Source organism: Astatotilapia calliptera, chromosome 13 (genome assembly GCF_964374335.1).
Source record: "Astatotilapia calliptera chromosome 13, fAstCal68.1, whole genome shotgun sequence".
Classification (NCBI taxonomy): domain Eukaryota; kingdom Metazoa; phylum Chordata; class Actinopteri; order Cichliformes; family Cichlidae; genus Astatotilapia; species Astatotilapia calliptera.
Window position 1 is genome coordinate 20,493,598 of NC_137434.1, and position 21,959 is coordinate 20,515,556.

At 39.0% G+C, this 21,959-nt stretch overlaps 1 protein-coding gene across 1 annotated transcript; it reads right to left on the reverse strand.

The window, feature by feature from the left end:
* Positions 1 to 1,694: 1,694 nt before the first annotated feature.
* pibf1 (progesterone immunomodulatory binding factor 1) lies at positions 1,695 to 21,725 on the reverse strand. Its single transcript, XM_026189737.2, has 18 exons — positions 21,236 to 21,725; positions 20,984 to 21,084; positions 20,064 to 20,262; positions 19,849 to 19,968; positions 18,336 to 18,469; positions 17,616 to 17,724; positions 17,387 to 17,506; positions 17,235 to 17,296; positions 16,863 to 16,988; positions 16,063 to 16,161; positions 12,235 to 12,400; positions 8,499 to 8,649; positions 8,082 to 8,172; positions 7,445 to 7,547; positions 4,986 to 5,116; positions 4,048 to 4,132; positions 2,145 to 2,327; positions 1,695 to 1,876 (listed from the first exon to the last, which is right to left on the reverse strand). The coding sequence occupies exons 1-18, from the start codon at positions 21,500 to 21,502 to the stop codon at positions 1,823 to 1,825; spliced, it is 2,301 nt and encodes a 766-aa protein (XP_026045522.1). The 5' UTR covers positions 21,503 to 21,725; the 3' UTR covers positions 1,695 to 1,822.
* Positions 21,726 to 21,959: the final 234 nt, after the last annotated feature.

Here is a 21,959-nt window from a genome sequence, read left to right on the forward strand (position 1 = left end):
CAAATAGTGGGTATGATGCACATGACTGCATATGACACACGCGTGTTACTTAATATAGTTACAGCAGGTACAGGTGTGGTTACAGGTGTGGACTCTTGTGTAATGCTGTGTCTATAATCTATAAACTGTTTCGATGTTGCATTAATGGTTAGTCTAGTAAGGAATCAAGGAAACTATTGGACAGAGCAGAAGAATAAAGTGGAATTCGATGGAAATACTTGAAAGTATTTTAAAACTGTACTTGAGTAAAATGAGACCATCTGTTACAGGAAATATTTGTGTTGTCATCAAACTATTATTAAAATATTGTGGGGGGGTTTTTGACTCCAAATTAGTAAATTACCAAACAATTACAATAACAATAATAGGTTACAATATAAAGCGCCTTGATGCGACTGTTGTTGCGATTTGGCGCTATATAAATAAAATTGAATTGAACACAACGTTTATATTTTTGCCTTTTGCTTCCACCTCAGTAGATTTGAAGTTAAACAATCAAGAATCAGGTGAAGCCCAGGCTCATCTGTAATCCAGAGGGCTGAACGCAAAAAATATATGAGCCATCTTTATCTACCCAAGTGTAATTGGACAAATAGAGGAATAATTATAGAGTATAATGTTCAGTTGTAGTACTTTGTTAAGAAACCTTTGCCAAAACAATGACAGTCTGAAATCCATGGATTTAACCAAATGCAGTAAAGCAAATGCTTCACTGCAGCTGCCATCAATTATGGTTTGCTCTTGAGTCTTTCTGCCTTTCGCCTTCAAAACTTGATGCTCAATCAGGGTGAGATTAGAAGATTTACACGGCCACTACTGAATATCCTATTTCTTTACACTTTATTCAGAATCACCTGGGCCTTGTGCAACATGCTTTGGCTCCCTCAACATCTGTGCTGTGTAGCAGCTTCCAATCAACAGCTGCATTTAGCTGAATATGAGCAAAAATCATACACTTCACGATTAATCCAGCTGTTTCTGTTGCATTATCAATGATCACTACTACCTTAGTGAATTGAGAAGCTATGCCTACCCATGCCATCACTCGTCTCCACTGTGTTTTGAGGAGAATGTATTCGCCGGGTTAACATCCAGTCCAAACCTTCTCCTTTCATTTTTTCCTCACCCTACCTCACACCCATCAAGATTAATCTCAAGTTCATCTGGCTGACATTTTCTCTTCCAAAACTGATTTTCTGATATTTTCTTAGTTGAGTGTATTGTAGCCTTTCTACTCTTGAGGTTTATGAAACCTTTTCCACAGATCTACTACTACTTCTTATGCGAGTTTTAACATCACATGTAGGATAACAAAACTCCTGAAAAGGAACAAACCAGTTTCGCATTAGCCGCCCGCCCAAATTTAATATGACACCGATAAGAACATGGTCAGAAATAATAAAGGTATGCCTACTATGTCTCTATTTAAGGAACCTCAGCTTGTGCAAATCAAAGGCTAAGGTTCCTGCAGTGTTGTTTGTAGCGAGCAGTATCTGCAAACTTGGAAAAGATGAGAAAATAATGATAGACAGACCTAATAAAACAGGCCACTGCCAAAAAAGAGGAATTTTTGGGCCTTCAGTTAGCTTGGAATGTGTACCCTGTGGAAGGTAATATCTCTGGACCAGCACACAGATAATTTATCCCATGAACAATATTTAACAAAGGATGAGAAAAACAAAACACTTAGACAGTTCAAACTGTTTGTGCCTTTGTATTTGAAAAGCAATCAAGCAATGAAATGAACTGTAACTTACAAAGGTCTAGACAAAACCTAAAATTTAAAAACAAAGGTCCTGAGCTCCAGTCATGACACAAACGGTCACTTGGATTTCCGCTTCTGCTTTTGGTACCAATCGGGAACTTCTTTATTCGTCTGTAAATGAAAATAAGAGAAAGAAATAATATGAAAAGTGAAAGAGATTTGTTAATATACTCTCATCTATTTGACTTTCTCATGACTCATGGCTACATACTAGAACATATGCTCAGTTAGCCAACTTCACTGAAAAACTTCTATTTCACTAAATGATTTTTTAAAAAACTGTTCATCCTTTCATTTCTATTGCTTTGTCCTAACATGTGTCTAAGCACGTTCACATGGTGTGACTCATAAAAAGGGTGGTGCTACAACAGTCACTTACAAACACAGTGGGTTTGGGTTTGTTTGGTGATTCTTCTTCTGCTGTCCTGTTGATACGTTTGGACTGCTGTTTTTTCCCCAATCCAGAAGTCCTGATACCAGTTTTATCTGTTTCCAACAGGTTTAGAGCGTCTGCCTGTCTGGACCGCATGCTGATCAGGACCTGCTTCATCATGGCTAACTCCTGGAAAACCGCACAGTTCATAAAAGAAAAAAGAGGAAACAAGAGTAAAACAATAAATGAAGGAGTGTATGAGAAATTACTGGGAGTGTAGAGTCCAAAAGGCCACAGAGTTCAACTATATAATCGTTTGATTTAACAAAAAAAAAAAAAAGTAATTCTTCTCTTTTATCTTTATTAATGTTTTGTGAAACATTTGCTTTCAAGAATTCAGGTCGAAGAAACCAAACACAGTCCAGCGATGGGACGACTTGCACTAAGGGTCTGCAGGGATGGCAGCAGCGGCAACAGCAGCAGGGCAGAGAGGGGGACTCTCGGCCATTTCACGGTTCTATTTATCACCTCTGAGGACATGAGCCCTGGCATCTCGCACACACGCACGAGCACACACGCACACACTAGAGCACACACACACGCTAGTGGCATCCCAAATAGCCAAGCTGAGGAACAGCTGTCTATGACAGGGCACATACTTCATACAGCAAACGGCCTGCTTGGGAACATACTCCTGCGTGTACGCGCACGCGTGCCTACGATCATTAAGACGCTGCACTAAATTCTCCGGTGTAAAGATCAACATTAAATTAATCAGCAGCTATTACTTATAATTGATTAATACCGTTAAATTTCAGACAAAAATACCAAACGTTTTGTTTTTAAAAAAATAAAATTGTGTGAATTATCTGATTAAATTATAATTAGGTTTGTGTTCATTTATTTATTTATTTAAAGAAGACTTGAGCTCTAGGATATTATAAAGGAAAATTCCTAAATATTTACCAAAGACTGTTGGGGCCATAATTAAAGAGAGATATTAAATCTTTATATGTGTTGTTCCACTGAAGCATGGATTAACAGGTACGGTACCCACCTGGAGCAAGATACACTCAGACAATACAGTGGATGTCGCAGGTAACAGCTGCAAAACCTCATCACCGAAAACTAGATCTGCAATCATTAGTCATTAAATTCATGCAAACTGGGGAGTACTATAACAAAAAATAAATGTAATCTCTTTAGGTTTTAAACTCATACATTGCCAAAAAAACAATAAAAAACTCTGAGGTTTAAGTCATGAGCTTGTAGGAGAAAGAAAAAAAGAAATTGTGTCTCATCCCTGCAGCGGATGATGTGATCAAATTACAGCTTGCTTTACAATCTGGTTTAGCTACAAGTAAACTCTTGTGATTTGAGCTCAGAATTGCCACATTTCTGTCTGCACTTCAGAAGAAAACAACATGCTGAGCTGGAAGAGGTGACTGCTGTTTGGGGGTTTTACTGTTTACGTCAGTTGTGTGATGAAGTTGATCCAACACTTTGAAACTAAGAAACCAACCAACCAACCAACCAACCAACCAGTCTGTCTTTCTTTCTTTTTTCCAGGTTTCTCACTTTTCATTTTGTGACGTTACTTTCAGAGAATACTCTGGCTTTTTTATGTTTACAGTGATGTGCTATTGAAATATCACTGCAGCTTATAATTAAGCCCCCTGGAGTCTATTTGTGTGGGGTTTGAAAAAAAAAAAAAGCTCCAACAAAAACTCCATACAACCACTGATAATATAAATAGCAATGTAGCTTTTCGAATAAATGTACCACCCACTCAGTTTACGAATATTTTATATCTTGATATCATCAGAAAGCATTCAGCAAATTGATTGCTAACAATCACATAAACACTAAACAAAACACAACCAGTAACCAACACTGTCCCTTTGTGTACCTCTTGATGGTTGAGAAGTCGCTCCAGATCAGCGGCCATGTTATTTTTCACCTGTTCCAGAGCGGTCCGCTCTTTCCTCAGAGAACTGAGGTCATAATCAAACACAGACAGAGAGATCAGATCTCTAGTTAATACAAAAAGTACACTTAATATTTATTCAGTAAGTATATGTAGTAAAATATTAACATGTCTTGAACAAAAATATTTAAAGACTGCAGAAACGGTAATATTAATGTCCTTCATGAAGCAGATTTAGTGGGTTTTAGTTTTTTTTATTGCTCTTTAGCGTCAGGTCAGGAGATGGGACACACAGGATCAGATGTGAAGGTGTGGTATGCATCGTAATTTGAATGTTCATTCATTTGTGTATGCAAAAATAAACAAAAACGTTCATATAGATAAAAGCAACAGGACTTCAGTGCATCACGTAAAATTCTCCTGAGCTGTGCATCTGCAGCCAAACAGGTTAACCTTGCAGACCCACAGAGAAAACTTAAATGTTTCCGACAGGGAAAGTCTGACAGCATTTTTCTTAACCTTTTTCTTTTTTTTTAACCCTTCTTGTTCCTGCACCTGGTGAGCGCTCCGTGGTAGCACACAGCAAGAGAAAACCTGCAGTCTGTCAATTTGCATTTTTGACAGGCTAAAATAGAGAGGGCACAACAGCAATTTAGGTCATTGCCAAGAACCTGTAAATGCACTCATGTGGGGACTTACATGCACGCATGCAGGTTTGCACAGACATAATGGGCTAGGTGTGAAAGGGACAAAAGATGAGACTATTGTATCAAGTGATTTACAAGATACAAAGTTTAACCAAACAAATTAGCAAAGGACGCTTTCCAAGAAGGAGAGAAGGCTGAACAACCTTCAGATGAAAAGGTCGTGAATGAATGTTTTTTTTTTTTTTTTTTAAATGTAGTATGCAGCATTTGTACCTGACATTGCCCTCAAGTGAGGTGACACGCTCCTTCAGTATGCTGATCTGTGCATCCCTTTGTCTCACCGTCTCAATCAAGTAACTATAAGGTTGCTGCGTCTGCTGTAACAGCTGGTTGGCGGCCAACAACTGTGGAAAAAACAAAGTATGTGTTAACCTGAGCAGTTAGAGAGCAATTACTTCACATATGTAATGTGTCGTTTGACTTGTGTAAATTTTTCATGGGTCTGTCAAACTGTTATCTCCGGCATTTTTCAAAGATTCAACTAAAGAAATTAGAAAAAAATGTGTTTTTCACAACACACGGCTAGTAACAAAGTGCTCAAAGATGCAATTTAAAACAGGTTCTTTGCAAAGTTGTCTGCTATGTGTAGACACAACACTACCTCATTCCTTAAGTTAGGTGCCTTTATTATGCTTGAATGATTCATAGGTCAGTGTTAAGTGGCTTAAACAAAAACATTCCCCTGGAAATGGTCAGGTACGATAACTTGATGGAAAAAGAGTGAAAAAGCAGCCAATTTCCACAAAAATGAGAAAAAAAACCTTTAAAAGACCTTTAGAAAACTAATAGTGAAAATCAATTTATAAAAAAACCCAAAATATATTACAAGAACGTCTGACAGCTTAGAAGCAAAATATAAAGAAATCAGCGGTGGCTCAGTACAGTGCACAGTAATTGATAAACTAATGTCACACCAGTTAAGTAATTCTCTTTAGAAACTGGTTTTAGTTCATATTATAAAATTATATCAACTAAAATATTAGCAAATATTTCTGAATGATGCAAGATCTACAGTCATGGCATCTCTGATCTCATCAGGAGAAACTTGCATAAAAGTGAGTTTTTATGAAGGCATATCTAAACTTCAAGCTTTTTATGAAAAAAACAAAACAAAACATATCCATCAGTTGGTATTGTTCTTAAAATCTGCTGAACACTAGATAAAGTATGGGTGTTAAACATTAAACGGCTTTTACAACTGGCCGATAGTGAGTAGAACTGGGTGGAGGCTAAGGACAATCGTTAGTTAGTCAGGGCATTCGTGTGGGTGGTTTAGCAGTTAACACCCTGAGCCTTTCTAGTGAAAAGGAAGTATAATTTTTTCTTCTTCTTTTCTTGTATAGTCAGTGAATCATGAGTTATTCCAGATGAATGCCAGTTGATCACAGCTGACAGTTGAATGGTTGGCTTATTTAAATCCTGCCCATTCTGGCTTGCACAACCTCTCCTCTCATTGAGTTTATAATAATGAGTGAGGAGAAAGAAGAAGAAAAGAAAGGAAAACACAAGCACATTTGGCTGACAGAGCTATCAGGCTTATAATTCCAAGTCTTCCTGGATAAAATTTCCCATTAGTGCACGAGTGGCAGACACGTGACTTTACATACACATTTGTATACAGAGAGAATTCACACACCCAAACTTTAAGCTTCAGTGTTGCACACTCATACACAAACGCAACATACTGCCAAACGCAACAAAAGCTCAATGGCTGTCATGGTTTTTGGCAATACTTCCCACTGTATCAACAACGTTTGACAGGTATTATGACTAACTTCACATTCTTCTCATACAAAGTCTGCAATGCATGCTGTTTGTTTTTAAACAACCTGCCATTTTCGTCATTTGACTTCAAACGTGGAATCTGACAGTTTCATTGTTAAATGTTGACAGAAGATTCAGAAAAAAAGCAGGGGACCATCACAATGTGTCCCTAAGTGGGTTGGATGATACTCACTACTGTGCAAAAGTTTGGCCCTGAGGATGATATGAAAGAAATAATACCACAAATAAAGTCTTACACAACTACGCAGTAGTTAAGAAGAAAATAAAAATAAAAATCCTCCTAAGCTCACTTGCGCATAATTTTTAAAGACACCTGGCACGTCTTCCAGGAGAACTCGCCATGCCACTTCTGAGGACTTAACCTGTGGCAGGTGCTTCTTTCTCTTTACGCAAATTCAGCACCGTTGAGATCAGGATTCACCGTTATGGATATATTTGTGGTCACTGTCATGCTTACCCTTGTGAAGTACCTAAAACTTTGGTTTAGTACAGCACACACGCACACTCTGCCAAAATCATTTTTTCCATTCTTCAAGATGTGACCTAATGTCACGGCTCCAATGGCAGCCTTTCAAAGAGAAGTGATTATACCACAGTCGTGACAATGTGAGGAGGTAAATAGAGATGAGAGAGGAGCCATCAAGGTTGGGCTTTGTAATGACTTTCTTTTGTTACAAGAGGGAATACGTAAATCATTGTGACTTTGACAGAAAAAGTGGAATAAATTTAAGCAGAGTCGCTGTAGGAGTTTTGTCACGGCGGGAAAACAAGTGTTTGCAGGTACTGACTTGAAATGCTTTCAAGTTTGTTTTCCTTAGAAATTAACAAGTACCACTCTCATATTAATGATGTTCTCCAGGGAACTTGATATTGTTTCAGGTGTTTACCTGTTCAGATATCTGCCCCGTCTGCGACTTGTGACTTTCCAACTCTCTCCTCAGTGATGTATTCTGCCTCTCGAGCTGCAGCACCCTGCGGGCCAAGTGAACGCTGCACAACAGCCACATAAAAGTTATGGGAATTTCAATCAACAAGACAAAAATCAACAAGATTACACTAGTGTGTATTTACACAATGCATCTTCTAGAGTCTGCTGCTAGGCAATGAGATTAATTTAGCCTTTTGGCTGCACATGCTGGAGATAAAAATCAAATAAAAGACTAAGTGGAAACATGTCCAGATGTTCTAGTTTGGTATTTCTAAGGAATTACTGTTAAACAACTGTTTAGTTCACAAGGCAAAAGACACCGTGTGGGTGACCGCCAAAGAAGAAAGCCACAAAGATGCATGATATGTGTCACATTTAAAGCATAAACAGCAAATTGTTTACCAGTATTGCAACATAAAGGGCAAAATTCAAAATCAAATACAAAGGAAAAGAATATATGACAATATAAATGATGCATTTCTTTAAACACTCAAAATATGTTTTGCAAATCTTATGCAGGATGCAAAACCTTAAAAGACCAACATTTGTGTTGCATCCTTTGCTTGAAATGCAGTGAAGTGCTTCATGTACTATACCTCTGTTTTAGTCTTCTTTTGGCCGTTGTAGGAACATTTGCCCCATAGCCATATGAGAACAAAACCCTCTCTGCCTCTTCTTCATTCTCAACTGGTAAGAGATAATGGTACAACTGGAATTAGAGTATGTCTGCGGGGCTATTAAGATAAACAGGTACAAACATGTGGTTTGTTTTCTTTTCCTGCAAAGCTCAGGCATTTAAAAAGATCAAAAGATAAAACTGTATTAAGATTTTGTTGCCATCTTTCTATGTCAATCTCCCATCTTACCCAAATAAGATTATTATGTAATTTGTATTACACACATTTTTCCAATGTTAGGTTCCAGTTGAGTGCACTTGTTTGCTTTTGTCTGTCTGATTTCACAGATATGTGTTTAAAGTGGCTGTTTCCACAGAGATAATGCAATACTCTTACTTTCGGCGGCTTGCATGGTGACCTGGTCCAGCTCTTGCTCGAGCTTTTCATACGTTTCCAGGCGAGACGCCTGCTCAGCGTTCTGAGTCTGCAGCTCTGCTACCCGCCTCTCTGAGGAAGTTTGTAGCCTGTAAAACTCCTGAGTGAGGAGCTTAGCAGCAGGAGGAGAGACAGAGAGACAGACAATAATGTTCAAAACTATTGTTCTTAGTTGCACTTTAACACCTTTGTTTCCAAATTATGTCCGCAGAGTTATAGTTTATCAAGATCAGCTTTTTCCAAAATGATAAAAGTTATCTCACTTCAGTTATGTTTTGCTGTAAAATGAGGTTGTCAAACATGCCAACGCTATCAGTAAATCCTGTCATAAACCTGCCGCGTATGACCTGTGCAACTGCCACAAGAGTTGACTTGAGTCCCCATGAGTTGTGCTTACTGACAGAGAGTCATTTGCACTGATGGCAACATTGCCATGTCAAGCTATCCCAGTGTGGGATGGTTTGTTGATGGAGGCGATTTAATATAAATTCTAATCTCTGCATTAAAACTCATGATATGAGCCCTCTTGCTTCTAGAATTCCCAGAGTATTTAAAATATTTTAATATAATATTGATATTTGGTCTCTCTGTATAGCTACAAAAATCACCATGCAAAATATCCCAATACTTTTTATTGATTGATTTATTTTTCCCCACCACCCCAAACTAACATAGTAGCAAAAAACCTTTCGCTATACAAAGATAAAATGGTTAATAAATGTTAAGGTAACCCTGGACACACACAAGGCTTTGAAATCTTTTGATACTGCCAAGTTTATAGAGACTGAAAGAAAATGTAAAATGCTGTGCCTCAGCCTGCTAGTAAAGACACCTATCGTATAAATTTGAGGCGATTTTCCAAAAGGTTGACCTCTGATCTTGACCCTGAGTTCAAGTTCATTGAGATGAGAAGTCACCTCGTTTCTAAGTTAACTTGAGTGTCTAAACCGCCCGCCCAGCCAGCAAGGTTACGACAATACCCCATCAAACTTTTACAGCTGAGGGGCAAGAATTTCCTGGATTGGATGAGTGCTTTTTTGCTTTTGCTTATTTTGCTTCTTGCCTATGCTGTTTTGCCAAACTCAGTTTGATGCTCATACTACCACACAGTTTGCTGCACAATCGAGCCTATATTTTACTTGTAGGTTTCATATATGGTTGCAGGCAGAAATTCATCGTAACAACAGGCTTGTAGGGAACAAGTACATTTACATATTTGACACACTTACATGTTTCAGACTATGAAACAAATTTTAGTATTTGAAAAAGACAGCCAGGTTTTAAATGACAATGTCATTTGTTACAGAAAAACAGCTATCTAAACCTAACCTAATAACTGGCTGTGCCTTCCTTGGAAGCAAGAATTGCAGTAACTTGGAAATAGTCTTACACATTGCTGTGCAGGAATTTTGGCCCGCACTTTCAGAAATTTTAATTCAGCCAAACAGGTGGGTTTTCATGCATGAATGGCCTGCTTAAGGTCATTCCAAGGCATCTTAATTGGATTTAAATGTGGGCTTTTGACTAGGTCACTCCAAAAACCTTCATTTTTCTTTGTTTTGTAGCCATTCAGAGGTGGTAGAGAGCTTCACGGTTCCACCAGTTGGCCATCACACTACACCACCACCGCACCACGTTTGACGGTTTGTATGATGTTCCTTTTATGAAATGCTGTGTTGCTTGTGTTATGAGACACAAATCTTCCAGAAAGTTTTCCCTCATAAGTCCATAGAATTTTCCTAAAAGTCTTCATCAACAGATCATCAAGATGTTTTTAGGCAAATATGAAATGAGCCTTTGTGTTCTTTTTGGTCGACAGTAGTTTTCTCCTCGGAAGTCTCCCATGGCCATTTTTCCCAGTCTCTTTCTTACTGTTGAATCACGAACGCTGACCCTAACTGAAACACATGAGGTCTGCAGTTCTTTTGTGTCCTCCTGGATGAGTCATTGATGCACTCTTAGAGTATTTGGTAGGACGGCCACTCCTGGGAAGGTTCTCTGTTTGTAATTAATAGATCTCACGATGGTTCACTGAAGTTCCAAAGCCTTACCTTGGAAATTGCTTTTTAATCTTTTCCAGACTGAGTGACAATGACATTGTTTCTCATCTCTTCTTGAGCTTTTTTAGATGGTGGCATGTGATTTCTTGATTCAAGAGGTCTGGCAGGAATCAGGCCTGGGTGTGGTTAGTGAAATTAAACTTAGCTTTCCAAAATAAATGTGGTTAATTTTCTCACAGTTAATTAACAACTTAAAAAGGCAGGACAATAATTTTTTCAGACAGGGCCAGGTGGGTTTAACTCTTTTCCCCCCGACTAAATGAAATCACAATTTAAAAACTACATTTTGTATTTACTTGGGTTATCTTTGTTTAAAAGAAAATTTATTTGAGGATCTGAAACATGTAAGTGTAACAAAGATGCAATGTCCAATGCAAAAAGAGGAAGCTAGGAACTATTTGACGCTTGTCTTTTTAATCACAGTACACTATACTGGGAAGTTGTGGAGAAGTACCTAAACATTATTTATGTACTGAAGCCACAGGTCAATATTGTTATCATTCAGATTAAACATAGAGTTCCTTCACTTACATACCCCTCTGAGTGTGTCTCTCCACCATGCCTCAGTTCATGTGCAGATGCATAATGAAACACATGCTCAAATACAGCTTATAAGATAATGACAAGATAAATAAGATAATGGCTAGATAGTAATTAACTAAAAAGAGAAGATGGCGTAATTACAGCACTGATAAATACGTTAAAGGGATAATGAAAATTTTTAACTGATTTTTCCCATTTGATTTAATCAACGGTGAACTACAAAGCATTACACGGACTTTTAATCAGAATGAATGTTCCACCATCGTAATCAAATGATGGATAATGGAGTAATATCTTGAGACGTAGGGTATATTTTTGTTCCCATTACATACATGATTACATAAACTTTGTTTTTGGATTAACTTGTTAGAAATTGTTTCCTTTTACCATTTTTCCTTTTCAACATTTACTCGAAAAATAGATCAGGAGAAAAGAAAGATCAGACGGAGACAAAAAGCAAGCCTTGCAATCACAGCGTTAATTTAAAAATAAATAAATAAATAAATAAAGCATTTTTCTCCTTTTAAGAACACGTGATGTGATGAGAGGTGCATCCAGACATCAAGGACTAATTGCACTTAGTGTACTTCTTTCATAAGTACGCTTGATTCATTGGACACAAATAAAAATGAAGCCACTGGAGCGATTTATGAAGACGGATAGCCGTGTTAATTTTTAAGTACTATGGACGGACTTGATTTTAGGCTTCAGTTGTGCATATTCGGTTGTAATAACAACATCGTATGTTTGTGGGCAACGTTTCTCCCGTCTGTGCCAAACAGATCATTTTTGACTGACTGATAATTAGGAGTAGACTAGAAGCACCAACTTTGTTATCAAAGAAGTGTTCAAGGTGACAATCAGACTGAGGTAATCTTGAATTAAATAAGAAGACTGAGAGAATTTTTAAGTTGTGTGCTACTCTCTGTAATGAATGCTCCACAGACCTCAGCAGGATGCACTGAACCTGCTTTTAAAAATTCTAGGAGAAATCCAATTACTAATACGAATAAACAACCTGTAACATTAACTCAAGCAGAAAGTAAAACAAACACACTAGTAATCGGGTATCCCATCATTTTATGTCTGAGTACCTCTAGTTTCTTCTGCTGTTTCTCACACTCCAGCTGACACTGAGCTAGGGCTTTAGCCGTCTCATCCTTGACCATATTAGCACGCTCAGCTTCAAAAGAGTGCAGCTTGGCCTGGTTGGATAGTTCTGCCACCCGGCTGTCTGTACCCAGCTGCAGCTGACGGAACCTAGAGTAAGAAAAGATGGAGATAAAGTCACACACCTCACTAGATATTAAAGATAATTTTTGTATTTTTTTTTAAAATGCTACAACATGTTTTGGTACAAAGAGACTATGTGGACTAGATAATAAAGGAGCACAGTGTGCTTCTCACACAAAAGGTAAACTCAGCTGTAGGCTGGTGGTTGAGCTCAGGCATGCCCGGTGGTTTTAAACAAACGCTGCAACTTCTTCCGTAACAGGGACTCAATTACATTTTGCGGTAAATGTCTTAAAAGCATGCTCCTTTGGAAACTGGCAAAGAAGCTGTCAGTTGGTATACTTTAATTCCCCATTGTACACTATTGTGAAATGAAGTTCAATTTGCGCCTCCACCGCTACACAAAGTCATTTAGCAGGAAGTTTGCTTGTTACAGTGCACCATTTCTTCAGTTGTGCTTGCAGCAGTTTTTGATTTTGTTCCATCTACAGTGATTAAGTTGGCACCAGTAAAAGGTTTTTCCATATAACCTAACCAATTAGACAAGAACAAAGGGACCGAAAGTGCCCTGCAGTTAATGTCGGATATAGAATATAAAGACAGAGGTGCTTTTATTTTCATTTTGATCCAATTTTCTATGCATGTAAATGCAAAGACATAACAAACTGGTTGGTTATTTTAATCTTTCCAGTCATTTATCAGGTTGAAACAGCAAATGGATCCTGATGAATCGAGCAGCATGTGTAAGACTGTTAGATGAGTAAGAAAAATAACTTGAAGATATCACTTCCCGCTCGAGAGAAATTATAAACTCAATTTTTTCGTGACTAATTAAAAAAGGGCAACGATTTTTCTGCAGCCTTTAAAGTACAACACGAGCAGACAACAGTTTCAAGCTCACTTCTCCTCCCTAGGCAGTGTTCGAGCATGCACACACAGACCCCATCAAGTCGTGGAGGTTGGTTGGATAATATTAATAACTCTCGATTACAGCTGACCTGATAAGATTTCATCATCCATAGTGCGCAGGCCTGAGCTATGTGCTCACAGTGATAGACGTGTACACATGGTGGACATTTTATGCCTTCTTTTATTCATCGTGGCCGCAATATGGAAGCAAAGAAGTAAAAATTTCTTTGGAAAACAATGCTACCCTTCCGGAAGGCTCATTAGCTGCATTTATTCTTGTGCTTTTAAATGGCAAATTTATGACAGTGGCAAATAAGAGTACGTGACACTCAAGCTACCCAAGGCAGCATTGCTGCAGCAAAGTCTGTCAGGAAGGTGAAAACGGAAAACTGTGCTCAACACTTTGCCTTTGTTTTGGACAATCGGATCGCTAAGGTTCAAGCTGGCCCTTTAGGCTTAAATTAACTGACGCCATTTCAGGCTTCTCACCCTCATTCTTTGCCCCAGAAATAGGGGCATGCGTGGGGTTAGGGGTTAAGGGCTTGAGGCTAGCATCTGTCATTGCTGGCTTGCGATGTGATGTAGAGAGGGAATGTGATCGCTGTAGAGAGAGTCCAAGGGAGAGTGAAGTGACTTTGTGCATGTGTGTGTATGTGTGTGTGTGTGTGTATGGAAAGACTAACAGCTGGTGGTTTGGATGTAGAGAAATGCATGGCATGTAGTAGTAACCCAGGACTGGGACACTACTACTGCTGCTGCTGCTGCTGCTGCTGTGTAAGTGGCTCTGTTTGTGTGTTGCAGAGACACTTAAAGTGAAAAAAATAAAGATTTATGACATGAGAAATGAGAATTCTTGATGGTGCAGAAAGAAATTTCTCCACGTAAATAATTGTTAGTTTTAAAATGTGGTTTCAAAAGGGAGTCTTGAGAAATCAGGTGCAAAGACACATACCATGTGACTAATGACACGACTGAAATGCTACCTCCAATAAAAAAGAAATCTTACACCTTAAGTATTTATGTGCTGGCGTGTTCATCAGGGCTCACAATATTTCTGTAGCAATTTTCATGCAATTTTTAAAACTTCTTACAAGGCTGTGGCCCAGAGGCACCTTTCCAGGCTATACTGAGATGGCCTCTGTGGCCTGGAGCAGAGATAGAGACTAGCTGGTCAGACACTAATCACTCAGAAGGAGGGTGGAAAAGGAAAAAATATACTAGAAAAACTACTTCATTTTTTTTTTTTTAAAACCTACAAAATCTGAAAAAACCCCACATAGTTTAAGCATTAAAAGGCAACAAAACTTGATTACTAAACTCACTTTCTCTTAATAGCAATTTCAAAATCTCATCTTATTTCCTCAGCAAATATCGTCAGTGCCACCAAATAATCGGTGCCTCATTTTGCTTTTTACCTGTGCTGTTTCTGCTTTTACAGGCCAAGACACTGGCTGCTTAGGACCTCTTTTTATAAAGTAAACTGACTTCCGAGCAACCTTTTGATCTCTCTGCTACAGCAAAGCCTTCATGTGATCTTTAGTAAGAGATGGTAAACCACAGCCACCAAAGTCCTGCCGCGCCCACAACATTTGCTAATGACAGGCGGCCAGTGGCTCGCATGTCAGCGTCAAAGCAAGTACAAGCTCACAGCTTTAAAAGAAACAGAAGAAACACGGTGAGAACTTAATCTTTATAAAAAGCACAGCAATCAAGCTGGCTTTATTAATCAAACTAGTTTGGCTTCTTTGGCTTCTTTGGCTGGCAAACACAAAATACAATGAATTATGCAAATGGGTTCCAAATATTTCATGGTTAACAACGACAACAAAGAGTCGTTCCAGATGCCCTCAGTTACCCTCAGGTAGAGTTTCTTAAGTAGCCAACATTGGAAGGTGTTAACTAACCACGACGCTACCTGTCACATTAACAAATCTTTCTCACGCAGCTGGAAACAAAAACAGATTTTAGTAGTCTAAAGCAGAGGTCCCCAACCATTTTTTGCGCCACGGACCGGTTTATGCCTGACAATATTTTCATGGACCGGCCTTTAAGGTGTCGCGGATAAATACAACAAAATAAAACTAGTACCGGTACTGAAAAAAAGAAAATTTATTCATAACACACGTGAAAAGACCAAGGAACCGAGTAAACGATAAAAACGATAACAAAATAACGCTGAAAAGAGATAAAAACCCTGAAAACTATACATTTCACACCTGAGCCTCAACTGTCGCGGCCCGGTACCAAACGACTCACGGACCGGTACCGGTCCGAGGCCCGGGGGTTGGGGACCGCTGGTCTAAAGTATGTAATCATGTGACCAAGCACTTTTTTCCACTTTCATGTGTGGTATTTTCAATTGTAACTAAGAATTTGTACTCATTATATCGCTGCTTGCACGGATAAAAATGTTGATATTTATTCTAAAACTACCAGTTTTCATGTTATTTAAAACCTCCCATTTTGAACCGCATTAAAAATCTAGTTTATACAAGAAAAAATAAAAGAAGTTACCCCTAACATGCATTTAACAAGGTGCACAGACAGTCCCATTTTCCCACTTACTTTTTTTAGCACTCTCTCTCTTTGTTTTTTAATCAAATTAAGACTGAGAGAATTTTATTAATAATCAATAAAATAACTTCCACTTATCTTCTTGACTACAAAAATGACCTAAAGGGAGACTTCTGACTTCTGTGCATGACATGGAGTGACAGGGGGAAAAAAAACAAAACATGTCAGTGTTGCCCTTTAAGCATGTGACAGATGATAAAACTCACTGCTCCAGCAGTTGGTCATATCTGGACTGGGCATCTCTCTCAGCAGCCACTGCTCGGTCTCTCTCCAGCACCGCGCCGTCTCTGGCCTCGCGCAAGTTCCTGATCAAACACACACACACACACACAGTTGAAAGACACTCTCATTCCTGTGGAGAGCAATGATTTTAATCATTCGAAGATATGCTGCTATTTTCTTAGTTTTTGAGGTACTGTTACATTGTAACATTGTAACAGCTCTTTCTTCTCTTAAATATCTGTGTAGGCACAAGTAAATACAGTAACAGACAAATGTTATGTTATTTTACTGACCTTTTTTTGAACATGTATATATAAAGAAAAAAAAGAAAAGAAAAGAAACATTAAGTTGACACGAATAAGTATATAATCACACAACTTACACACTCACAAAGGATCAGGGTGAAGTTTACTGCGAAATTTGCTTTACTCTATGTTAGATAAGATGAAAAATAAAAAGACCAAGTGTAGTGTGTGCACAATTATTCTACTTTTTGCTGTTCTCTAATTCACCACAAGTAGCTCTACATATTTTAACAATGAAAATATTTATGTTTGATGTCTTGTTTCTTCTCCTCCTCCCAGGGATCTTTTGCTTTTTAGGTGAATTTGTAAACCACAACATCATTGAGTCACCAGCCTCTTCCCTAATGCAATGCTTCAATTTGTAATTATAAACCACTCACTGACTCTTAATGAGTAATGAATAATGTTTGACTTTACTTGGTTTAAACAGCACCCCTGATATTCAGTTTTTCAGCAGTTATACTAAAAGACGCTGATACCTGTTTTCCCTCTCATACATCTCCCTGGAGGTTCTCTGCAGGTTGTCTATCTCCTGACTTGTTTTCAGCCTGATGTTCTCCAACTCCTCTCTTAATTTGCTCTCATATTCTGACTTGTAGTGGTCTCTGTAGAGAAAAGAAGATTAAAAAAATGTTTTTTTTAAATGAACAGAGCATTATACGCAGAAGCTTTCTTCATGTGGGTGAGGTCATAAGAACTGAGATCAGAATACAGCTGGCAGATACTGCGTATCATCATCTAATTTTTATTGACTATTATAATACTTGCACAGCTTACTTCTTCCATATCAAAGCACTAGAATAGTGGCTTCTTATGAGAAGCATAAAATAACAAAAACAGCAAAGCCGAACCTGGATGCTACATATTTTTCATAGGCGTCTTCCCTGGCTTTTTTAGTGTCTTCTAATTGTACCTGGTCAAAAAAACAGAAACAAAAGTGAAAGCAAACCACACGGGGACTTCTTGTGTTACTATAAGCATTTTGCCAAAGAACTGTCTGAACCTGCAATCTCTCCAGGCGGTCTTCTTCATGTGCACAGCGAACACTGAGTTCCACATTCTGCCTGTGCAGGTACTCCTTGTCCTTCTGCAGGAGTGTCACTGATTGTTGCAATGTTGCCACCTGGAGGACACGAAGGAAGAATACATTTAAAAAAACAAAAAACTATTAACACAGAACCATGAAAGAAAGATTTAGAGGGTATTACGAGGAAAGCATCTGTGTGATGCACCTCTTTGCTGAGTGTGTCCCTTTCTCTGGTCACTGCAGCGTGAGACAAGTCTACGGCCTCATATCTCCTCTTTAACTCCTTCAGCTCTGCTTCAAAGTTGTCGCGCTCTCTATAAAACACAACATCAGGAGTGGACACAAATTTAAACTTACAAGTTCAAAATTTAAATATAAAGGTAAGTTTAAATTCATCATCTCCTACTTGTTGTTTTCTGAGGGGAAAAGGGGTTTGGAGCTTGTTGTTTCCAGTTTATTAGATAATATCATAGTGAAATGCTGCTCTTTGAAACATTACATAATATTAAAGTAATTAAAATGATAGCAAACAAAAACTGACGGCTGGTTTTCCTTTTTTAAATAAAACACAAAGGCTCCTGGCGTCCTACTTTTCCACCACATCTATTACAGACATGCTGTTACGCCAGACGATCCATTAAGTGTTTCAACGCCAGTATCAAATGTTACAATGCACTGTTTTCAAAGGATCTGACTCACAGTAGTCAAATTTATAATGTGTTCTTTCATTACTGTTATAGAAGAAAAAGCAGCGGGCTGCTCTTAAATCTACAATACAGTTCTGCATTTTTTCCCCATGTACTGTTTAAAAATTGTGTTTCTGGGACAAGGACAGAGCCTAAAATATGTACTGTGGCCTTCGTGGGAAATATAGAAAGCTCATAAGCTGACCTCTGATTAGCAAATGTCACATAAGCAAACACACCGTTTGATGTTTGGGTAGTTTTCTCTGCGGTAGTCGCCATCTTGGATCTGCTGTTTGGTGTCAGCCAGTTCTAAGGTCAATCTCTGACTCCTCATCTCCAGCTCTGTACGCAACCGCCGCTCTTCCTCGTAGCTCTTTGAGGACACATGCACAGAAAAGACAATACTGATAATACAAGAAGCACCTTATCTACTACGACTATTATTATTATTAGCATTATCATCATCATTATTAGCATTAGCATTATTATTATTAGATGTGATAAGACACATTCCCGCATTCAGCACGAGGTGATGCGCAATTTTACAGCCAGACGTCTCCAAATCACAAACCGAAACCTTGCCAAGAAAATAAGGCATCCGAAAGAAATACTAGGAATTCTGCTACTAGTATTCCTTGGACACTGGAAGGAATAATAACGAAAAACTGAAAGATTAGGATTTCAGGAAGAATCCAGTCCAGGCACTCAATGTAGGAGCAACTGATAAAAAGGCCTTTGTTTTTAGTGAGCTAGAGGAATTAGAATATGTACACTAGCATGTATTGGCTTGTGTGTTCTTCAGGGTGCGGGACGTCTACGTTTAAAAAAAAATAAATAAAAAAAAAGTAAAATCACCTGTCACACAGCAATGTTTAGATGCCCTGTGGCATTTTCATCTTAAAGCATCTCTTGCCAAGAAGAGAATTAGGACAGGATATTTTCCACAGTTTTCCCCATTCTCAGATGTTCCGAACACAAGGAAATAGTCTGCTTTTAAGACATCCACACTACTGTGTGGGTAATACAAGCATGCTGTTTGGATAGTGCACATGTGGAAGCACACATGATATCCACTCAGTAATGCAGTACAGGAATATTACCTGTGCTATTTACTATCTGTAACAAAGCAACAGCATGCCTACTTTTTACTATGGAACCGTCAAGTTAAATACCAGCATGTCTGGTCCGACTGTGTCAGACATTTGCGTTCTCACATTCACCTCCTTAGGGTGAAAACTGCTTAGCCAACATCCCTCCAGCAGCCCGAGTCTGAATTCATGACATTTTTTTGGCATATTATAACCCTGCTGTCAGCATGAAACAGCATTTTCTCATCATTGTGTCATGCATGCCTACGGGGTGTCTGGTAGTTGTATTGACTGTACTGTTTTTGTTTAACTCACACCAATATCATTCTCAACACTGCAGTTTTTAACATGACCACTGAAAAGTCGCTACGATTGACGCTTTTAGCACATCTTGACCATCTGGCCAGGACTCCCTTGCAAAAGAGGTTTTTAATCTCAATGGGACTTTTCCTGGTTAAATAAAGGTTAATAATAATAATAAATCTGCGATCTTTGTTTTTACATTTCCTAAACAAGTGACTCAAAGTCTGAGTGTTTCAAGTATGTTGCTTTAAACATAACAAAAGAAAATAAAGACAAAAAAGAACAAGTGTTTGATATGCTACGTAAACAATTATGTGAACACTTTGCACAAGTGCTGCTAGGTTGGGTTTATGTGTTTTACCTCAATCAGTGTCTTCATCTTGGTTCTGTGCATACCCAGCTCTTCTGTTACACTGCTGTCCTTCAGACTAAGCTCAACCAGCTGGGCCCGCAGAGGAGTCACTACCTCATAGAAACGCATCTAGGGACACAGCACAAAGAAAACGTCACCTTGTTTCTTGATTTCTTTATATGTTGTCCTTTCTAATGACCAATAGAAGACCACCTCATACTCACAGCTACATATTCCTGTATAGATATTTTGTCCTCAGGAAGACCACGAAGCTCCTGGTATCTGTCCTGGGAGAGGTCCAGATCCCTGAGAGATCTCCTCAGTTCTCCAGCCTTCTCACACAGCTGTCGGTTAGTCTCCTCCAGCTGCTGCTGCCTGAGCAGGATGGCCTCCATCTCCTGCTTACGCAGAGCCTGCTGCTTCCTGGTGATGACAGCCTTTTTTAACAAAGTTGACATTTGACCTCAGCAGCTAAATGATGGGACGGAGGGTATATGTAGTTGTATTAGTTAGAAATTACATTACAATGCACTATAGAAGCTCTGCTTATGCACGTTAAAGCACACATAATTGTGTACTTTAACATGCATAACACGCAGGTCCTCTTTCACTGCATCCATCAATCTTCTCTGTGGTATTACTGTTTTCCTCCTGCCTGGCATCGCCATAAGACCTTGACCTCCAATCCCAGATCCAACAGGATTAGAAATGGTTCAGATTAAGCAGTTTGTATACAAAGTTAGAAAGGCAAGGTTGACATGGTTTGGACACGTACAGTGCACGGATAACTGATATATCTGATATAATTGTCCGATATATAAATTATCAATCACTGGACATACTGTATCAATTATTCACGCACTGTACGTGTCAAAACCATGTCAACCTTGCCTTGTTGGAAATACTGCTCAATAGCCTGAGCTGTATATGCATTTCTTGCTCCCAAACATGACACTGATGCTACAAAGGGCACAGGGCAGACACAACATCCTTGTGTGATGTAATACAATGAGATATGGGGGCAGGGGCCACGTCTATAAGAGTGCTGCTTTATATGCACACATAAAGACTTCAATTTAAGTCTTTATGTCTCGGAAAATATAACTAGTCATGAAACCCCTGCTCTGGTTGTGTCCTTTCTCACCTGTTCTCCTCCTGAGTAAGTTTCAGCTGGTTATCCAGTCTTAGGACCAACACTTGTTTCTGATGCAGGGCGTCATTCAGCCTCTCCTCCAACTCCTCAATCTGAAACACCAGATATTTTATTATAGACGCTTTAATTCAATCACAAAACTATTACTGCAACAATGATGCTGCAGTACCAGGTCGTTTTTCTCCTAACCAGGGGAAAAGTTATCTGCAGAAACACTGTCTCCATTTCCCACCCCAAGTCTACCTTTGACATATGATCGGCCTTCATGTTGTCTATGATGAGATTCTTCTGAGATAGCTCGATTTTAAGCAGCTGGATGTTGTGCAGCAGCTCCTTCCTCTCGATCAGCTGGCGGGTCACCTTCTGGGAGCCGTTCCGCTGCTCGTCGGACGAGGAGACATCCTCGGTGGTGGGCACGGTAGTCTCCAAGCTGATGTCCTCAGACTCTAGGTCCAAAGAGCTGGAGACGTTGGCTGCAGTCGGCTTGAGATGCTGCTTCTTCGGAGGCATTTTGTATCGTTTTGAATCCTGATTCTGACTCCTCGGTACCTCTCTGGCTAAACAACTAAACACTGGCAACCAGCGTTAAACAAAGAGGACATGAACTTCATGCTGAATTGCAGTGACACCCCGGACTCAAAAAGAGAAGCCACAGAATTGTTTTTGTTTTCAAGGGTCCCGCTCTGAGCTGCCTGCTAGCCGCCACCGGCTCGACTTCTATGTGGGTTCAGCTACAGCGCCCTCTGTAGTAATAACCGTGAAGTGCAATCGCCATAGAGTTCTCTGTACGTGATAACGATATACCGTCGTGCAGTACCCCCTCCTAACACGGGGGTCGCTATAATAACAACAGCGACAAATAATTCAACTGTTTCCTTTAAGAATTTGTTTTCAACAAACAATTAGATGGCCAGCCAAAACTAACTTTTAACATGTATAATATTTTACACAATGCTGAAAAATACTT

What these genes read in the sequence shown, in the direction of transcription:
- pibf1 (XM_026189737.2), bottom strand. Translation starts at nt 21,502, where the DNA reads ATGCCTCCGAAGAAGCAGCATCTCAAGCCGACTGCAGCCAACGTCTCC. An exon ending in AGATGAAGACACTGATTGAG is followed by an intron (nt 18,470 to 19,848) that starts GTAAAACACATA and finishes GTGTCCTCAAAG; the next exon opens with AGCTACGAGGAAGAGCGGCG. An exon ending in CGGGGCAGATATCTGAACAG is followed by an intron (nt 5,117 to 7,444) that starts GTAAACACCTGA and finishes TTTTTTCCACAG; the next exon opens with TTGTTGGCCGCCAACCAGCT.